This window comes from Amblyomma maculatum, chromosome 8 (assembly GCF_055883805.1).
Source record: "Amblyomma maculatum isolate TAMU_Amacu chromosome 8, ASM5588380v1, whole genome shotgun sequence".
NCBI classification, from domain to species: domain Eukaryota; kingdom Metazoa; phylum Arthropoda; class Arachnida; order Ixodida; family Ixodidae; genus Amblyomma; species Amblyomma maculatum.
Window position 1 is genome coordinate 111,534,909 of NC_139351.1, and position 20,391 is coordinate 111,555,299.

Here is a 20,391-nt window from a genome sequence, read left to right on the forward strand (position 1 = left end):
CGTGTCAAACCTCGTTTTAGCACGAAAAAAACCCATATGGACACCAGAACCGAGCAAAACCAGGTCGAACGTCGTTGTGCGTGACTCCTGATTGACTCTACAGGTAGTGACGTCACAGTACACGTGTCTCCTGGCGTTTGGAACTCGAACGTTGCTTTCGTGCGGTAGCACCGGTCTGGCCTGGTTAAATACCGCATACTTCTAGTGCGAAAGCGCTACTTCGAGCTGTACCCCCCCCCCCCTCTCCTCCTTCAAAAAAAAAAAAAAAAAAAAAAAAGAAAGAAAAAGAAAAAAGAAGAAAAGTGTGAAATTGTGGCTTGCATATTCCGAGCTCGGGAGGAAAAAAAAAAGCACCCGGAGTTGAGCGGATTCAAACCCATGCATTTCTAGTAGGAAGTTACTACCGAATGTCGTTGCTAGCGGTGCATTGTTTTCTTCATTGCATGGGAAAACTTAAGAGAAAGATTAAACAAAAGAGCATAGTGGGTGGAACAGCGCGAAAGGACGAAAACACAAGAAGAGATGCACAACAGACGAGCGCTGACTCGCAACTAATTTTTTATTAGGAAGAAAGCGGATTCTCATACATATAAGATTCTTATACTTTTTGTATAAGAATCCGCTTTCTTCCTAATAAAAAATTAGTTGCGAGTCAGCGCTCGTCTGTTGTGCGTCTCTTCTTGTGTTTTCGTCTTTTCGCGCTCTTCCACCCACTATGCAATTGTACCAACTCGCCAAACTGTCCATCCTACTTCAATGTAAACAAAACAGCCCATGCTTCAAATCACTGGGCTGCATAGTGTACAGCCGAATGCCCCATGTGCACGCTGTAAACAGATTCTTGCGCGCCATTGTCATCATCAACTTCAATCTGCGCGCAAAAGTTTTCGCACGTGCTATTTGACTTACCTATTTTAAAACTGTAATATTTTGTTCTAGCAACAACTACCCCGCCATAAGGATACGTCTCACTAATGTTGAATAGCGATGCATACTCATGAAGCACTTTAGGTCTATACTCTGTGCATTTTTCACAAGTGCTTAGCTGTCCTAATCATAATTTGTTAAATGTCGCTAACATTGCGCAGTAGTGCGGGGCAGCCCTTTTCCTTTTACAAGTGCTTACTTGAACCAGGGCCCGCTTGCACAAAACAATCTTAAGACTGTATTAGCTAAGTCCAGACTTAATTGGAGTCTAAAGAATAGTCCACTAGCATGGCCGCTTAAGACTGGAGTCAAGACTGGGCTTCAGTCCTGACTTGAATAAGTCGCTTGTAGGATTACGACTCTAGTGCTGTCTTGGTTAAGACACAATGACGCCAGGTGTCTAAGTAGAGAAATTAGGGAAATACAGGGATACGCGGGCACTGTCCCTGCTGTAAGATGTACACATTCCGTCAATTTTGCGTTGTGTAAAATCCGTGCCATTGCTTTTTGCGGCTTAAGATTGTGTTACGAGGAAAAATGCCCCAAGTGGTTGCTGAGGCCGTTCTGGGAAGCCACTCTGGTGAACATGAACCCGAAGCGTTCGACGTTCGGAACACGAGCCGTCTTAAATATGCTTGGTCTTTCTAAAGACACCATTTAAGTCTGGACTTAGCTCGGAATTTATCGTGCAAGCCGGCCCAGGAAGAACACTGTCGTTAGCAAGCTTCAAATTTGCAGTTCAACGCTACACTCCCTCGAATCTCGGAAACACTGTGAGCAGTTAGCGAGGATCACGATCATCAGGGACTAGAGTAACAATCTTGAATGCACTTTGAGCTTTTTTTAGGGGCAACCTTTTTGTTCGCTTTTATTGGTCCGACAAAGCACACGTGTGGAAATCCTGTTATTGAAAACGCGAGGTAGGTCAATAGCCCAATGCATGCTCTGCTGGCTATTTGTAGCGTACCAGATTCAGTCGCTAAGCACAATTTTTCCCACAAATTCGACCATCGCTGTTTTAAGCGGCGTCTAGAATAACGTCATCAGTTGTGTTAGAAAGCTCGGAACAGTCCAAAAACTCATACGACATACGGTCCGAAATCTCAGGAAACAAATAAAACGGGAAATGAAAAGTGTTTAAACCTTGATAACATTGAGAAAATGCACATTTAGGGTATCTAAACTGTATTTGATGAATGTAAGTGCACATGTGTAAAATTACTCCTCTGTGCATTTTTAACGAATCGGCAAAATTCGTCTTTCCTCAGAGACCAACAGCGTCGACGGAGCAGAGGCTGTGACTCGTCGGCAGTTTTCGAGTCACTTAGCCTTGGTCTGAATGCCACAAAGAAGGGTCCAGACACTGCTTCGAAACCGACATTACATTATACGCCGGTCCCTTTGCCCAAGAACTGAAGCATTGTGCTTTCCGAAACACTGCGGCGTCATTAGGAGAGGGGAATAGAGGGGACCGACTGTTCAGGGAACGAAGATGTCGCCGGCTCTCTGGGGTTCCTCTGTAGAACTCCCATCGATTGCCTGCACGCAGAGAAGCGCAGCGTACTTTGTACCGTTTCCGCCGGAGCGGTTTGGCATAGCTGCGCGTTTACGGTCACGGATGTCGGCCTATTGAGGGCGTTTTTCAAGCGAGCCTCGGCTCTGTACACCTAGTTTCAGGCCTGCTTGCGTGCACAGACAAGCCTGGACATTGTGTCCCATGTTATTCGGCCGCATGTCGAGTGTTTGGCCGTTCACAGTGGACCAGCTTTTTTCGTTTCCTTCGAAATGCGCATACGGACGGACGACTGAAGAGATGGATCCGCCGAGATCAGTAACAAGTATTACTGAATACATTTCATTTGACTACTGCTTCTAGTCCGGGACGTTAAACTGCTTTCTTTTTGTTTGTGCTTTTATGTCGTGGTACGACAGACCTCAATAGCGCTTGAAAAGGATGTGTTGGTGGTTCCGCGGCACCGACGCTGTCTTTAAAAATATTATACTTCGCTGAATGGCAGTTACTACTGCTTTGAAACGTTACAGAAAAACCGCCTAAGCGAAAATATCATTGCGCGTGTTTAAACGTCTTACTTTTATGATCTGTCAGTGCCTGCGGCATTATCTGGAGGGCTGTGGTTGCACGGCAACGAATACAGATTGCAGCGCATGCAGAAAGGAGAAATATATGGAAACTCCGCCATGCGGAAGGTTTGACGGATTGGGGCTGGCCATTTTCTCACTTTTCTGTCTATGATTCGAGCGACTTTCAAAGTATACCGGTCTGTTCAACAATGGTATCTCTCCCTTCTCTTCCAAACATTGTCATTTGTTCGGGGTATAAAACTGGAAGATTATTAGGCTGAAAAAAGAAATCTTTGATTATTGGCTGCCTTGTATGACACTATGTCGCTTCCTCCATTGCCGTTGTGCTCTGGTGTACGGTCTCTCTCTCTTCTCTTGCAAACAGTGTCATTTGTTCGGGGTATAAAACTGGAAGATTATTAGGCTGAAAAAAGAAATCTTTGATTATTGGCTGCTTTGTATCACACTATGTCGCTTCCTCCATTGCCGTTGTGCTCTGGTGTACGGTCTCTCTCTCTTCTCTTCCAAACAGTGTCATTTGTTCGGGGTATAAAACTGGAAGATTATTAGGCTGAAAAAAAAAAAAGAAATCTTTGATTATTGGCTGCCTTGTATGACACTATGTCGCTTCCCTCATTACCGTTGTGCTCTGGTGTACAGCGACCGTGCCGGATCCGGACCCATCGTGCGATTTCGAAGCGCTCGACCAGTGCGGCTGGACATCGGACCTGAGCGGCGGCGTCCAGTTCTCCCGTCAGCACGACAGCCAGGATGAGGACGACGTCGCCACGGAGAATGGCACAGATTCCGTCGGTGAGGGTCGCAGATCACCTTCTGTGCCCACTGCCAAGCTTAAGTAACGCACCAAGCCTAATTGCCAATTAGAGTTTTGTATTTATTGGTGTTCAGTAAGACCACCAAGGAAGAGTCCCTTGGCGCGTGAGTCCCTGCTTTAAGGTGGCCCCCTTCTGTGTGTAGTTTTATTCTGCTACTGCCAAGGAGCTTCCCTTTGCCTAAATATTGGGGTCGACAATACCATCGGATGTTAAAATAAATTTGCGAAATTAGTGCAGGAACTTTTGATTAGGCGATATCAGTAAGCAAGAATTTTCTCTACGCTGCTATTGTTACTTTATTACTAGTTTTTTTTTATTGTACACTGATATGCGCCTACAAGTGAACAAACTCGGTGGTGCAGATAGGTTCCGTGCACGTCGCCAGGCTCCGCCACCGTCCACGCTCCGTTCGACGCTTCTAATAGCCACTTCTCATCCCGAGTGGGATAGCGGCCCTTAGAATACAAGTACAGAAAAGTTTCTTAATGGTCTCTTAAGGTAAAGCTTGAGCGTTCTCGTAATATTTTTATTCATGGACGTAGTCTGTAGTGTTTCGTTTTCTTTTGCGTCCTTGGTCGGCGTCTACGATGTCACGTTTTATGCAGTGGAAGCACAATGCGGCTTGAGAGGAGAGGTTTGGTATTAAAATAACGTAGCTTGAACATGTCTTAATACGCACTTCCAAAGATACGGAATCAAATCCCGGCCGCGGCGGCCGCTTTTCTACGGAGGCGAAAAGCAAGGCGCCCGTGTGCTGTGCGATGTCTATGCACGTTAAAGAACCCCAGGTGGCCGAAATTTTCGAAGCCTTCCACTATGGCGCCTCTGATAGCCTGAGTCGCTTTGAGACGTTAAACCCCGCAAAACGAAAGCAAACTCACTGCAAGGAAAACAATACCTAGATCTAGAAAGTGATGACGTCACAATCGGAGCTTTTGTCGGGGATAGTTGGTTCATTGCAGTTAACGTAAAACACGACACGAAGTTCGGTCAGGAAAGAACAAGCAACACAGGATCGGCATTGGCCGTTCATAAGTTTGTGTGTCTTCTCTACAATGAAGCAGCTAACCGAGACTAGAGTCTTGATCTGAAGTATTTCTTCTAGGTTGAGCTCTTTCCACCGAACGACAAACGAAAACTCTCCTGGCTGATGTGTGTCGCCCTTCCCCCCCCCCCCCCCCCCTTCCTTTCTCATTTTTTCTTCTAAATATCTTTTTTTTTCTATCGGCGCCCCCTCCCCCCCCTCTCCCCGTTGACCTATTTTTTATTTTCTAAATATTTTTTTTTATCGGCACCTGTAGGTGCTCCGTCTTCGCCCTCTGGCCACTACATGGCGCTGGAGAGTGTGGGCCATCGTCTGGCGCTGCCCGATCTGGTACTCCCGGCGAGGCTGGTGTCTCCCCCTTACCGGCCACTCAGGTTCAGAGCCTGCTTTCGCTTCTGGTACCGGCTATCCTGCACCTGTGAGTCCGCCTTGCTTTGCTTTGCGCTTTTTTTGTGTGTGTGTAATTCAAAATGTACAGTATCGTTGGGCACGACGTTCAGTCGAGTGGATGTTTTGGGGATTATTTGTTGCCATTATTATCTTCTCTTCCTTATTTGTTTAATTTCTCACACTCTCATGACTTTCTTCTTTACACAGTTCGCTCTCTTTGTGCACTTCGTTGGTCGCATAATTTCCCACCTCGAAAGAGATCGAGCAAGAAAATAACAGCGCAGGTTGCTGGTATATGCAATGTCGCTTCCTTCGCTACACGGAAACACAGGACGGTGGATCTCGTTGTTTACAGTGAATACTTTGAATTGAATTTAAAAGGATCCTTCCATAACGGACGTCAACGTTTTGTTGATACAGCTTGTCGAGAGGCCTCATGTTGTTGTTGTGGCTGTAGGAAGAAGGAAAAGAAAATGCACGGGCCTGCTACTGGCTCTGTAGCTGAGCCACTTCCGCTGCCTCGTGCAGACAGAAGAGAATATAATAATTGGTTCACAGGAAGGGAAAGGCGCAGTATCTGTCACACTTGCGTCTGTGGACACCTGAACCGCGCCGTAAGGGAAAGAAGGAAGGTGGGAGTGAAAGTGGAAATAGAGGAAGGAGAGCCGTAGTGGAGGGCTACGGAGTAGAGTAATTTCGACCACCTGGGGAAGACAGAAGAGAAAATAGAGAAGAAAGAAAAGCAAGAGGGAGAGAAAGACGCGCGTCGCAATAACGGCCGTCGTCCACCACCGAAACGGTGGTGGGTGCAATGACGGCCTACAACAGATAAACATTTTGTGGCAGGCCAGCCTCCGCCGCAAGCGAACATGCCCTTGCCAAACATGGAGGTTGAGGAAGAGAACATACGATCACTTTCTCTACTGTGTGCGGGGGAGGAAAATATTGCGTAGACAGGGTGTCGCCTACGTCTTCTGACGCACTGGAAACGTTTTTGACGGAAGCGGTGCTCGCATGGTTTCTTTCGCCGGGTAGCGCAGTCGCTTTCGGCGCGAAGTGCAAAGGCGGCACTGGATGCATGCCCTGCGTTGTCTCCCGAAACTGCGGAAATGTAACTGGCTTCGTCTGTTTTGGGAATAACGTTTACGGTTGCAGGCTGGTTTCCTGACGATGACTTGATGGGCGCTGGCAAAGGTAGCTTGTTCCGAATGACCGCGTCTTAAACGGGTACGTTCTACATGCAACATAGCTCGTTGATGGCAGAACGTAAAACTGTGTACTGAATTCTTTCTGGCGTATGCTGAACGCCCGCGCGCCGTCCTAGATGCTCCTGGAGAAAGTGCACCACAACACCATCCGGCTGGCTTCTGCTGAATGTGAGACGTGAACGGCGCAGTTGAAGACTCCGCTGGCATTCACGGGTACATGCGTCTAGCATCCTTGCGGACGTAGTTGAGCCAGGCTCGTCATAAGCGACTGTCATTTTTAACCTATGATTAGTCCAGCTCGTCGTTCATTAAAACTTCAAGTTGGGTTGGTTTGCCAACGGCTTGCTGGAATCGTTTTCTTAGTGATTTAAGGACAGACACAAACGGAGACAATGAAACTGCTATTAAAATTTCTGGATTTCCGATTACGATTTAAGAGGAATATGATTGGTTTAGCGCATTTTTGTTAATTGTCGAATGATGAAAGCACGAATACTGAATTTGATTTTGTTTGGCCCGTCGCAGAGAAGTCTGTCATTACACAAATGAACACCACGGAGCGCGATAGTGGCGATGAAGCCTGTAACCGCTTGGTGGGACGACGAATATACAGCAGCACGGTCAGCGCAAGAATGCGTATTCGTTTATTGCCGACGCAGCTTATAAATGCACGAATGTGCGCGCTGTCCATACTGCGCATCACTGATGAGCTTCGGTGCTGGTACAATCACTACACGTGTCCGATACCAGACCGACTTGAGTGTTTCCGGAATACACAGGAGAATAATAGAGAGTTTTAGCTTACCGTGATCCGCGACCCGCTACCGTGATCCGCCACCGCGCGTTCCACTGCGCATGCCCAGATCACCCTTGACGCCGATAGATGGCGCCACATACTGGGTGTCCTGAAGCTATCCTGAAGATATCCTGAAGCTCTGGGGTTTAGAGATAACAGTGGCCGGGTGAATAAACCGGCGGTGGAAACTAGCAAAAAACGGCTGGAAGATTGGGGGCTTAAAAGCAGGGAAGTGACATAATGTTAGTAATGTAGGAGCAAAATTTAATAAATAGAATGATTTAGTTAACCATTCTAAATCAATAATTAAGATATATGGAGAAAAATTAGCATGATAGCTACTGCTACCACCCCGTTTCAAAGGGGACGCTCCTATATTCCATCCATTCCATCCATCCATCCATCCATCGGCACACAGACCTGATCAGCTTGTGCGCCCCGCCCCGCCCACACACGGTAGCGGGTTACGGTGGCGGATCGCGGATCACGGTAAGCTAAATCTCTCTAATAAAGGTGCACGGACGTAGAAAGAGAACAGGGCGAAAGCTACTACGAACTTTTCGATTTGAGTGATGCAGGACTACAGTTTGTTTTATTCAATTTAGGACGACGATAGCGATCGAGGACCTTGCTTACTGGGAAACAGAATATAAGACAGAAAAAAAAAAGACAGGAACGGATATGATGCTGTGTGATATGTTGCTTGTGCAAGAAAGCACACACACCTGGTGCAGGTGGTGCAAGAATGCACTGCGTACACGTCCTGGCAGTCTTGTGAAAACTTTCAATAGGAAAGTCTTAGTGACAAACATTTCGCGGCATTTAATGTCACTGCTTTGCAATCTTTTACTGTGTACTTTGCTAGGTACCCTTAAATGGCCGCATTTCAACACAGCTCAAATCGGCGCAATAAATGTCGCTATATGAAGGATAAAACATTTCTTATGGCATTTCGCATCTTTTACAACGGAAATAACATTTTCTTAATTTAAAAATGACCGGTTTGGGCCATTTCTTGCAAGAAAAAATAATTTTCGGGGGGTAAATCTGGACGGTGGATATAGGAGTTTTATTTATTTATTTATTTATTTATTTATTTATTTATTTATTTATTTATTTATTTATTTATTTATTTATTTATTTATTTATTTATTTATTTATTTATTTATTTATTTATTTATTTATTTATTTATTTATTTATTTATTTATTTATTACCTTCCGGGCCCGAAGGCATTGCAGAGGGCAGTGGGGATACATAAAAGCACAAACTACACAGCAATGACAAAGAAAAAAAAATACAAGTATATTAAAATAGCCGCAAATTAAGAAGATAGATATGTTCAAAATGCAGCGGTGATACAGTACAACATAGTTACAAGCATACAAACATTCAAAAGGAAACAATATCTTTTCGAAATGCGTTATAATCCTTCATACAAACAATATTATGGGGAAGGTGATTCCAGCTTACACAAGTTCCGGGTATGAATGAATCATGAAAAAATGTTGTATGAAAAGATGTAACCCCAACTTTATGGTAGGAGCGTCTTGTTAGTAATCTGTCTTTTAGATATCTGTTGTGATGAATTTTACAAAAAAGGCATAATAACAGTACTGACCTACGGTGAGATAGAAGTGGAAGGGACAAACTTGATTTCATGGAAGTTACAAGTTGTTCTGTGATAGTTAGAAAGTATGAAACGTCAGGCGCGGTTCTGCACAGCCTCAAAATGGAAGAACCTGGTTTTCCAGGGAATTGTGATGGTTGAGAGCTATAGCGCTGCCATGCCTTTAATCCCCGAATAACGGGAGACAGGCGCTGTCTCTCGTTCCAAAGTTTACCATAAGTATAAGGTGTCTTCACAGAGCCGTCTACTTCGACATCTACTGCATCGGTTTTTGTTTGGCTTTTTTCAGCGTAATGAGCTCTTGCTTATTAACCTCACAACATGTCATTTGACTGTTTCAAAGTGACACTGATGAAAAGGAAACTATTTTTTAATATAACCATTGTTTAATATGCCATAAGAAAGGTGTCTATAACGTGCTGCGAAAAATCTACATCGCTTTTTCCAGAGTGCGGCACTGGAATAATCTTGAGGGCAGAAGCTGCCATTCCCTCTTAGGATTTGCCGCAAACCCTTTCGGTCACTTATTCATATAACGGTGTAAGAGACGGTACAAAGATTCGTTGCATTCCCTTGCGAATACGAAAGAGGCGGGCCTGAGACAACTTAGAGAATCGCTCTGGAAACGACACCTCTCAATGTGTTTACAGGTATATATAGGTTTCGCCGAATATGCACAGAAAAAAAAAAGTGTTGTAGATCGTGTGCAGGCGACCACAAAATGAATAACGTGGAGTGCTTTGTAGCATCAGTTTCTTGATCGGTTTGTTCGCTTGAAGGAAAAGTAGGGATGTATACGATATAGAAAGCGAGCTAGCATTCTTACCCACGAACATTGCGACAGGGGCTTGATAAAAGCATACATAGACGTACATGCGCACGTCCGGAATGATCCGTTGAAAAATTGACGTCAGACGAATCTACGTATAGAGAACGGATTTTGAGACAACAGCTCTTCGTGGCTGACAGTGAGAAAGCGTCTGCCGCAGTCACGGATTCACGGCCCTTCGACGTGGGAGGGCCGAATAATGTTATTCTTCTTAAAAAAGAAAAGAAAACCGTGTCTGTTTCTTTATTTTTGCTTTGTTCTTCAAATTCCTTCCTCTTCTCGACGTAAGGATATTCCGGCATCCCGCAGAGGAAAAAAATATAATCGTGTCAGTTCTGAAAATATCGCCTGGCAGAAAATTGACGTCGCGTGCCACGAAAATAAAATATAAACAAAGGCGAGCGAAGGAACGAATCCCGGAAAGGAAGCGCTCCCTAAAAGCAGGAACAAATATTCGGGAAAAGTGGGCGAGACAGCGGGAAGAAATATTCGTCTCCCTGCCCCTCAGCGTCTCCCGCAGGCGCTGCTGGATTCGCAGAGCGGCCGGGTAATGAACGCCAAACACAATCAGCCCGCGCAGAGCTATATTTTTTCCCATAATTTGTATTCTCTTTTTTTTTTTTTTGTTGTTTCTTGCGCGGTGCGTTAACGACGAGGGAAATTATACTGCTCGCATTCGTGTTCCCCGAGCCGTGAATTCCTGTGCATACCTCGTCCCAGCGTAAATATGCAGCGCCGAGGAAGTTCGCTATAGCGCGATACTACGAGAAGGAAACTATATATACTGTTAAACTCCGCTCTAACGAAATACCGGTGACAATGATCGAAGTACTCTTGTTTCTGAGATGTTTCATACGCAGTCTTCAGAGCACTTAATACGCCCCTGCTGTAATGAGACGTCTGCGTCATGCTACCTCGATATAACGAAATATACGGATAACGCGGACATGCATGAGCTGCTTTTTCCGATATACACAGCAGCAGGGAGGAGGCGAAATCTTTCAAAACTATGGTGGGGTCACCCCGGCAGTGTGATGAGTGTCCTCGTCGAAAGATCCGATCCGAAACACTGACGCTGCCGGACGCGCATAATCGAGAAGGAGATCTACGGGCTGTACATTTTTTTAAAATAAAGATTGCACTTCCAGAAGCGTGCACTGGCTCATATTCCTGATAAAAATTATTAAACAAAATGTGCATCGAAGCTGACGATTTTCTCATTGCTAGATTTACTTTTTGCTGTACTTCACTTCGACGGCTTCCCTTCTCTCAGCTTCAGAGCGCGTGATTTGAGCTTGGCCACCCGCCACTGTAGATGCATTTAAACAAAAAATGCCTCTACCCCCCCCCCCCCCCCCCCCCTCGCCATTTGCCAAAGACAATAACAGGGGCTAGTAAAAAAATGGACGGGTTGAGAATAGAGAAGAAAATACCTTTACATCGAAATTGAACTCTGCACGGATTCCTTCTGAGGCCTGTGTTGTGAACGGAATGATTTCCACTACGGTGTGCATCATATTTCATATACTCCTGAAAATGACTCGATAGGCCAGGTGTGCCCATAAGAGATAGAAAAAGAAATTATTTTCGAAATCGTAATTACGAGTTCTAGATACCTCTTACAAGATACCGGAATTGTAACTCGCGCGTGAGAACTCAACGGACAAAAGGTTCCCGTATCATGTAATAGCCCGTATCGGGCCACATACCTGTATATAGTTACTACGTGCAAGAACATCGACGTGAATACGAAGAAATATAACATTACTAAGGAATGATAATAAAAAGACACTGGAAAGATAAAAAATGCAGTATAAGCTTGTAATCCCAATAAACTTATCACGGGAAAACAGAAAATAGCTTAAAAAAGAAAAAAAAGAACAAAGCAAAGCAGGCAAGAATAGGAAGATAAGCAGACTGATTGGGGCAAACACTGTAATAAAGGCAAAGAAAAATGGAAAAATTGCGAAAAGAGCATTCTGCGAAGCCTTGCGTGTACGCTGCAACCTACCAAAAAGAAGAAAAAAAATAAAGGGCCCAACAGTAGTTAAGACGGTGAGAAAGGGAAAAAGCATTTTTAAGCCGGAGCCCCGCGCGATTCGTCGTCAGAAGCCGTGATGACAGTTTTGCAGATGTCAGTATTTTAACGCTGTATTTGGGGTAAAAAAATGCGTTCAGGAAATTATGAAACGAGGAGAGCGCAAAGCACCCAGACCTTCCGATACGAGATGAACGCTTGTCGCGCTGTTTTTTTTCGGTTTGATCCAACGAATTAGGCCTTCAGTCGGACGATCCTGCAAATCTGGGCGATGTCATCATCCCATTTGCCTCTGTAACTCTTCCTGTTAGCAAGCGCTGGTACGTGTGATCTTGTGTGGGGCTTCTGTAGGGCACACACTGTTTGCAGAGCATGCTTTGTTTAAACAGAGGATGAGAGCAGTGTTTGTTCTACGGCTCTGGTCCGGTTGCTTTGTTTTGTATCTCTTTAGGTCCGAGCCGAAATCAAGCGCAATGCCTTACGTCGGCGAGCTCTTTTGCCTGTTGAGAAAAGCCTCGACCAGCAAAAAACGGCAAGCATGAGAGGGCTTACTACGCACGGTGTGTGCTTTGCTAGACACTTCAGCCCGGATCGCGAACGCAACGAAATACTTATGTAATGTCGGCTAAATTTCGGTGACGCATGAATTAAGGTGGGAAAAAAAGTGCCTTGTTACAGCCGCTAGATTAGATTATAAATTATATGCAGCCTTTTCCGTGCTTGCAATGGGAGAAATTGTCCATTTTCACTCTGAATTGATACATTTTAATGGTATATTGACTTAAGATCGCAGAAAACAAAATAGAGTTCCTGTAGGGCCCGCAGCAGGAACTCTCAGGTTACGAATTGGAGTCTACAGCTATATACTTGAAAGTGAAGGATACCACTGCTGTGTCCTGCCTTCACTGATTTTCGCGGCCAAAATCTGGAAATTAGAAAAAAGATTGGAAATTGAAGTCAGCAGTCTGAGTTTTGAAAAAAAAAAAAAAAAAAAAAAAAGCTTATATTGGGGATGTGAGCTTTAAAAATAAACGAAATTACTGTATCGCTAAGCGAAGCAAATATAGTTGTGGTGATATAAAACAACAGCAATGTAATGATTACCATCATCATCAGCTTGACTATACCAACTGCAGGGCGAAGGCCTCTCCCATATTTCTCCACTTAACCCGGTTCTGTGCTAGCTGCATCCACTTGACCCCTGCGAACTTCTTAACCTCATCCGCCCACCTAACTTTATGCCGCCCCCTGCTACGCTTTCCTTCCCTTGGAATCGAGTTTGTTACCCTAAGCGACCATTGGTTATCCCCTCTTCGCACTACATGTCCTGCGCATGTCCATTTTTTCTTCTTAATTTCCGCTAGAATATCAGTAACTTGAGTTATTCCTCTGACCCCCTCTGCACGCTTCCTATCTCCTAATGTTACCCCTACCATTTTTTCGTTCCATAGCCCTCTGGGTTGTCTTCAACTTAAGTAGAACTCTCTTGGTTAGCCTCCACGTTTCAGCCCCATAGTGTAATGATACTTAAGCGAAATTTCGGAGCAGGAAGTTGACATCGGGTAGTAAATGTAATGCAAGTGATATAAAACCCTTGGTCTGCTAGTATAGGGACCCAGATTCCACGGGCAGGAAGGTGCATCTAGCAGCAAGAAATGTGCTTGAATGTGATGACCGTGGCTTGTGAAGGAATACATTTCACGCAGCTTAACCGTTAACTAATGCGAATACTGGTAGAAAGTTTGTCGTTGTGCTGCTAATTTGTTTTGCTCCAGCTCTTCAGTGAGTGCTGTTCGAATAAATAATTCGCGGAATCGTCAGTGACTCCACTCTATGCCCATTCGAAGACAAGTCCCCTTGTCGAAGTACTGGCTTGCGAGCTGAGCCTTCCTCCCTCAACACTTGCTCATTGTATTTTGTGTTTTTCAAGAATACCAGCTCTTGGATCTTTCTCTAACACGCAGTAAATTAGAGTGACAAATTATGTGACCAGGGCTTCGATTTGTTTCTGCTTTCATAGCCGGTGTCAACATTTTTTCCCTTCTACTTCGACACATTTGTCTAGTGAGCGCATTTCTGCTCTCGCCTATGAGCCAGGTTTACACGACGCATTGGTTGACAAAGATTTTCACGCGAAAGATTGCTTTGGATCCGTAGTGGTCCGATTCGGCTAGTTAAAAATGTGCCCATGGTAAAATTCGTTCTGTCAATAGCATACTGTCACTTCACTCATTTCACTCCTGCCTCATTTCACTATATATTTGCTTGTTTTTCCATCAATAAAACTCAGTTGTTAGCCAGCCTTGTGCACGTGCGTTCCTTTCTGTGCAATGCTTCTGTTTGGCTGTTGTTACTCTGAATCGAATAAAAGTTCAGAAACCGCAAAGAAACGTCTCACCAGCAATAATATTATGCCATGCCACAAGTCTGGGTTGCTAGTATTGCTTGTGCATTTCGCTTTTGCACCTGTCGCTTGTCCATTGTGGATTTGAATTTGCTTTCACCATATAGACTTCTAGTGAACGGAGGTTTCGAGTGTTAGGTGTGTGAGGCTATCTAGAAACTTACCTGTGAGTCTCAGGAATCGTGCCAACGAGATATGGTGCCCTAGAGCAGACACGTCTGACTCCGGTAGTTACTTCAAACAAGCTGGGAATGCTGCTAACACAGCAGAAATACCAGGAAAGAAATGACGGCAATCCCTATTTTGCTTCCCCTCACTCTCCGTTTCCTCAGATGAGCGGCTCTTTTACATGCATGGTGCCGGCTCAGATTATTCCACGTTTCCACGTTCCCGAGAGAGCCCTCTAGTGGTCTCATGCATCCTTTATGGTCCCTACACCTATGGAGTTTCGTAGCGTGGGGTTGATAAAAGCCCGCTTACCTGCTGCATGCGGCTAGGGTCACCACCTCCACCCTGCTTTGCTCCATGTGTGAGCTGCAGTCTAGCGAGCAATACGAAACTTCCAGGCTCTAAAAGGTTTGTAGATGGACCAAATTCTCTTTGACCATCAGTAGTACTTGGAGGCTTACAGCATACCTGATTTAAGCGCTTGACCTCGGTTGAAGTTCCTGCGACTGCGGTCGACACAGACGGGAGCGCAGAAATTTCCGCCCTCTTCTGTGATCACATGGAGGTCGATATACCTCTCCCCTCTGCAATCTTCGGGAGGGCCTACTCTAGATAAAAGAGGCCAGATGCACCCTAATCACGTGATCCTACATCCTGAAAACTGCTGCAGTCACTAGACACGGCCATGCTGAAAGTCGTTTTATAACCTCTATGTAACAACGTTCTGCTGGGCGTCGTGTAAGTATACTATTACTGCTGCTGCTCAACACTACAACTACTACCTCCCGTCTGGGATAGTACTACTGCTACCAATAGTACATTTGGTACTGCTACTTTTACTACCGCCGGGTGCTGCAAAACTACTTTTAGCACTACCACGACAAATGACTGCTGCTACTTCTACTGTCACTCACCCGCGATACATCAGTGGTGCAGGAAAGGCCTCCTTAGACCTGACTCTGTATTCTGCTGCTACCACTATTGCTCAGGTCTTACAGCTGTTGCCATCACTACTACTGTAATAACTGCTGTGCCTACAATTTGTTCTACTACCATAACTACTGGCTGCTTCAGCTTATAGTTTATGATGACTTATAGCGCAATTAATGCTATTGTCACTATTACGCAGGTACCGCAACCTACCGCCCAATGTACTACTACTACTACTACTGCTACTACTACTACTACTACTACTAATACTACCACCAATACTACTACTACTACTACTACTACTACTACTACTACTACTACTACTACTACTACTACTACTGCTAATACTACTACTACTGCTAATACTACTACTACTACTACTAGCACTACTACTACTACTGCTGCTACTTCTACGAATACTAATACTACTGCTAATACTACTACTACTACTACTACTACTACTACTACTACTACTACTACTACTACTACTACTACTACTACTACTACTACTACTACTGCTGCTACTACTACTACTACTACTATCGGCGACGAGGTACTCAAACCCAATTTAACAGTTTTTCTAAAGCAATGTCACGAAGAACAAAAAGAAGAAAAGACCAGTGATCACGCTTTTGTTGCAAGTATCTGGCGTTGTACCTTGCTGTAATCATCACGACGCAGCTACCGAGAGATCATACGCAAAAGCCACCAAGGCAGCTGTCGTTGCCGATTGCCAACGCCCGTAACTCACGGCAACCGTGCTGACGCAGAGGAACTGAGGGAAACCTAATCTGTTGCTTCCGCATGGCAGCTACAACGACGTTAGCTGCTGCTGGCTTTGAACGGGCCGTGCACTGAGTTACGGACTACCGTTTAGCGAGGAGAAGAAAGGCGAGATAGCGTGCGTAAGCGCACCACCGACGCAGTAACAAAGCACGTGAGGGCGTACAACTAATAAAATTCGCTCCTCCGGCAGAGCTAAAACATACACAGAAACGGAGCAAACGCTTTAGAAAACGCATATTCTTCTTCACCCTCTCCCCTCCCCTTTCACTACCCTCGCCACCAGGTATCGCTGCGAAAGTAACGAATTAGCTTCTTGACAACCACTGCATACGCAGGAACAACGGGAGAAGGGGAGATACTTGAAAGGAAAAGAGAATGGAATCAAAAAAAGAAAAAAGAAAGGTGAGGAACGAAAGTTGAATCAAATGACTAAACAAACTCAAAGACCTTGCCCGATATGCGGAGTCTAATGGGCTCACGTGGGGTAGATCGTTCGTCTTCGGAATCTCTGACGCGGGCGGCGGCAGTCTATGGCTGCTTCGCGCGCGCTACGTCTACGCCCTTCCTTTTCTCCTACCTCCTCAGCCTCCGTCCCCATCTCTACCCCCTCTCTCGTTTTGCTGCCATTCCTGCCTCGGTGGCGGCGGCGGCCGAAGGTTGCTGTTTTTCCTTATCCAAACTGAAAGTGACAGCTGCGAGATTTTGGTTGTTTTAACGTCCCTATCCCCTTTCCTCTTTATTTCTTTCGGTCGTCCTCGGCGAGAAGGCATGTTGTTTAACGAGCTGAGTCTTACCGCTCGGTCGGTTGGTTGGCAGGTTCGTCGGTCGGTGCAGGGAAGAAGTATTGTGCTTAAAGAAAGCCTCGTGTATTGATTTTCAAGGTGAAAGCAGCGGTAGTTGGCGCTGGGCCCAGAGGCACGAACAAGAAAAGGAAATTTTTGCTCTTAAGAATAGCAATGAAGAAACGGTGCAAGGGAAGGCATTTGAATTATGGGACTCTGGCTCGTCCCGGATAGCTCCTCACGTGGCGTTAGCTCGAAGAAAGGCACCGCCTTCGGTCAGGATTCATTTTCGTTAGGTCCACTTTTTCTTTGGGTGATGAATACGACTTTTGCGTTTTTAGCCCTTCAACTTTTCTTTTCCCTCAGATACCTCCTGCAACGTCCAACGAGTCCTCCGGCTCCTCTGATTGACCTTAAGTGTAGTGTATGAACAAGTACGATGATCCCATCCCGTCCACTGATGATGAACATGCCATGGAAGGATATAACAATCTCCTCATCTCTAAGTTTTCTTCTTCATCCTATTACGACATAGTGAACGAAGCACTGTTAGTAGATGCGCTGACTGTTTCATTATTTTTTTTTTCGCGAGAACTTAATTTCTTTAGAACGATGCTTCGCGAGAGCAGCGAAAAAAGAAAATGTGTAAAAGCAATAGAAAATGAAGGGACGATCCGAAAACGTTCCTTCACCGACAAGAGAAAAACAAACACTGCAACAGGTTTGACGATTACGTAAAACTGCTGACAATGGGGTTCTCGGAAAATCAGCTTTCATCGCGAGTGCTTGGGCCTTTTTGAACTTTTCTTTTTTTTTTTTTTACTTGTAGCATAGATGATCCTGGTCGTTTCTGTAGGACTTCGCTTTGAGCTTGGTCATAAAACCAAACCTGAACAAAAAAAAAAAAAAAAAAAAAAAGAAAAGAAAAAAAGAAAAAAACGCTAGGTTGTGTGCGCTTTCGCGTAATTCCGTTCTTTCAACGGTAGGGTCCCGCAACTTCTTTCTCCTCACTGGTTGTCTCTCAGCGAGTTAAACGGCGATTGTTGCTGAGAGGCACGTGTCTCCGAACGCCACCTAAAGGTAACATACACTCCCTGAAGGCAGGCAGTGATTACGGCGGTGAAGGTAATTTCATAGTCCAAACGTTGCTATGCCATCACCTCCTGGCTGTGTTCATGGATGGTTTTACGGCTATCAAGAATAAAAAACATCACATAATGCAGCATAAAGGGGAACGCACAGCAGGGCATATGCTAGTAATTTGTTTTGATGGTATAAATTGTAAAAAAAAGAATTAAGAAAATATTGCGCACAGAAGATTCGAAATTATTATTTTTTTTTTACTGCTGAGATAAGTAGCAATAATCCATTGCGCCACAGAGTCTTTTTTTTTTTTTTTTATTGCGCTCAAAATATACAATATTTTCACAGGAACCATCAGCCGTATTTGACTGTCGCATTGCGCCACAAAAGCGACAAGAACGCCGGGCTTTAAGTGCACGCTTATTCGTTTTGACGATATTTCCGCTATTTGTCGTCAGGTGACGCTGCTCAGGGGTCCCTACAGGGGTGCCTACAATCAGAGGTACAGTCGACATTAGAAATAAATCAGAGATCCGTTGGCCGATTAGCAGTAGGTGCCCACGGCAAAACTACAAATGAGGCGGTACAGGGAGATATGGGCTGGGCATCTTTCGAAGTACGGGAAGCTCAGAGTAAAATATTTTATGAGGAACGCCTGAGGAAATTGGACAGTAACAGATGGGCAGTTAAAGTATTTAAATACCTGTACCTAAAAAGCGCTGACTCACAATGGAGGAAAGAACTAGGAAACTAACTATATGCTAGTAACAAGGACGGAGAAATAAAGAGCAGTAAGCAACAGGTGAAAAACACAGAAGGTAAAAATTGGATAAATTCGATGGAAAAGAAACAGAGTGTGGAACTATACCAAAAGTGGAAAATACAGATCAGGAAGGAAGATTTCTTTGATAACTCAAGAGGCAGTGCCCTACTTTTTGAAGCTAGATCAGGGTGCCTTAGAACACGCAGCTACAAAAAGAAATTTAACAATGGAAATGACGCATGTGCTGTATGTGGTAACTCCAGTGAAACAATTGACCATATTATACTTGAATGTAATGGTATTCATCCGGAAGTTGATGCAGGCGCAATCACTGTTCCTGAAGCTCTGGGGTTCAGAGATACCAGTGGCCGGGTGAATAAACCGGTGGTGGAAACTAGCAAAAAACGACTGGAAGAGGGTGGCTTAAAAGCAGAGAAGTGACATAATATTAGTAATGTAGAAACAAAAATTTTATAAATAAAATGATGGTTTAGTTAACCAATCTAAATCAATAATTAAGATATAGGGACAAAAATGAGCATGATAGCTACTGCTATCACACCGTTTCAAAGGGGACGCTCCTATATTCCATCCATCCATCCATCCATCCATCCATCCATCCATCCATCCATCCATCCATCCATCCATCCATCCATCCATCCATCCATCCATCCATCCATCCATCCATCCATCCATCCATCCATCCATCCATCCATCCATCCATCCATCCGTCCATCCATCCATCCGTCCATCCGTCCATCCATCCGTCCGTCCGTCCGTCCGTCCGTCCGTCCGTCCGTCCGTCCGTCCGTCCGTCCGTCCGTCCGTCCGTCCGTCCGTCCGTCCGTCCAGTTGAGAGATTGAAATCACGCAGCGTTCCTTATAGCATGTCATCGCCTCACGTCATCACTTTCTTCATTTTCCTTTCGTTGCTATCTTCTTTAGTGTGGAGAAGCCGAAGATGCCTTCTATCGGCACACCTCATGGCCATTTCTGTTCAGTCCCTTTTCAGCCATTTCCGACCTAATCTCTCCCATCTTAGACTTTTTTTTTTTTGTTTTTCACCACTATTTTTCACGCCATTGTTTCATGCCCAGCTTTATACTCTAGTTGTGCCTCAGAAGTATACTTTTGAAACAGTGACTTCGACTGCTAGTATAAGATTAGCCCTTGTGCTCTTTCCTGTTGATACATCGTGACCATAAAAAATTACCAGGGCTTAAACGGGGTAAATCAAGTTTGACGTGCAACAGCTCTGTTCTGCTTGGTTTACTAATACCACGTGTTGAGCTGATGCCATCGTCCGCCTATCAACTGACCTCTGACGCTAACAAAAATCAATCGCCTTTAAAGGTCATTAGGCGCGATCAAGTGGTCATTTAGTCATGTGGTCATGCGCCAGCCTACCATAGTGTAAACACCGGGCGAGACTTGTCGCTAAGGGGGTTGTCCCACTTTGACCTTGACTCAGCTTCAAGGTCACCACTACGGAAACAAGCGGTCTATTGATTTGTACTGGGAAGAGTAGAGCTATCTCTATAAATGTTGTGGCGACTTTGCTTCTCGTTCGTTTGCTCTCTGTGCACACCTTTGACAAGGCATCTGAAGTGTTGAAAACAGCGAATATAACGCTTACTTTCTCAACAGTATTTTAGCCACGGCAATGGTACAAGTACTGCGCATTTACCGCCTTCA

The 20,391-nt window shown here is 44.8% G+C and overlaps 1 protein-coding gene across 4 annotated transcripts in view; it reads left to right on the top strand.

Annotated features, from left to right (window-relative positions):
* LOC146182211 (uncharacterized) overlaps window positions 1-20,391 on the top strand; it is a 113,168-nt gene that overhangs the window by 28,302 nt on the left and 64,475 nt on the right. For all 4 annotated transcript variants that reach the window (XM_084577249.1, XM_084577252.1, XM_084577251.1 and 1 more), the window contains 2 exons: window positions 3,670-3,822; window positions 5,147-5,308. In XM_084577249.1, the coding sequence (XP_084433375.1) occupies window positions 3,670-3,822; window positions 5,147-5,308 (315 nt within the window). The remainder of the gene's footprint in view (window positions 1-3,669; window positions 3,823-5,146; window positions 5,309-20,391) is intronic.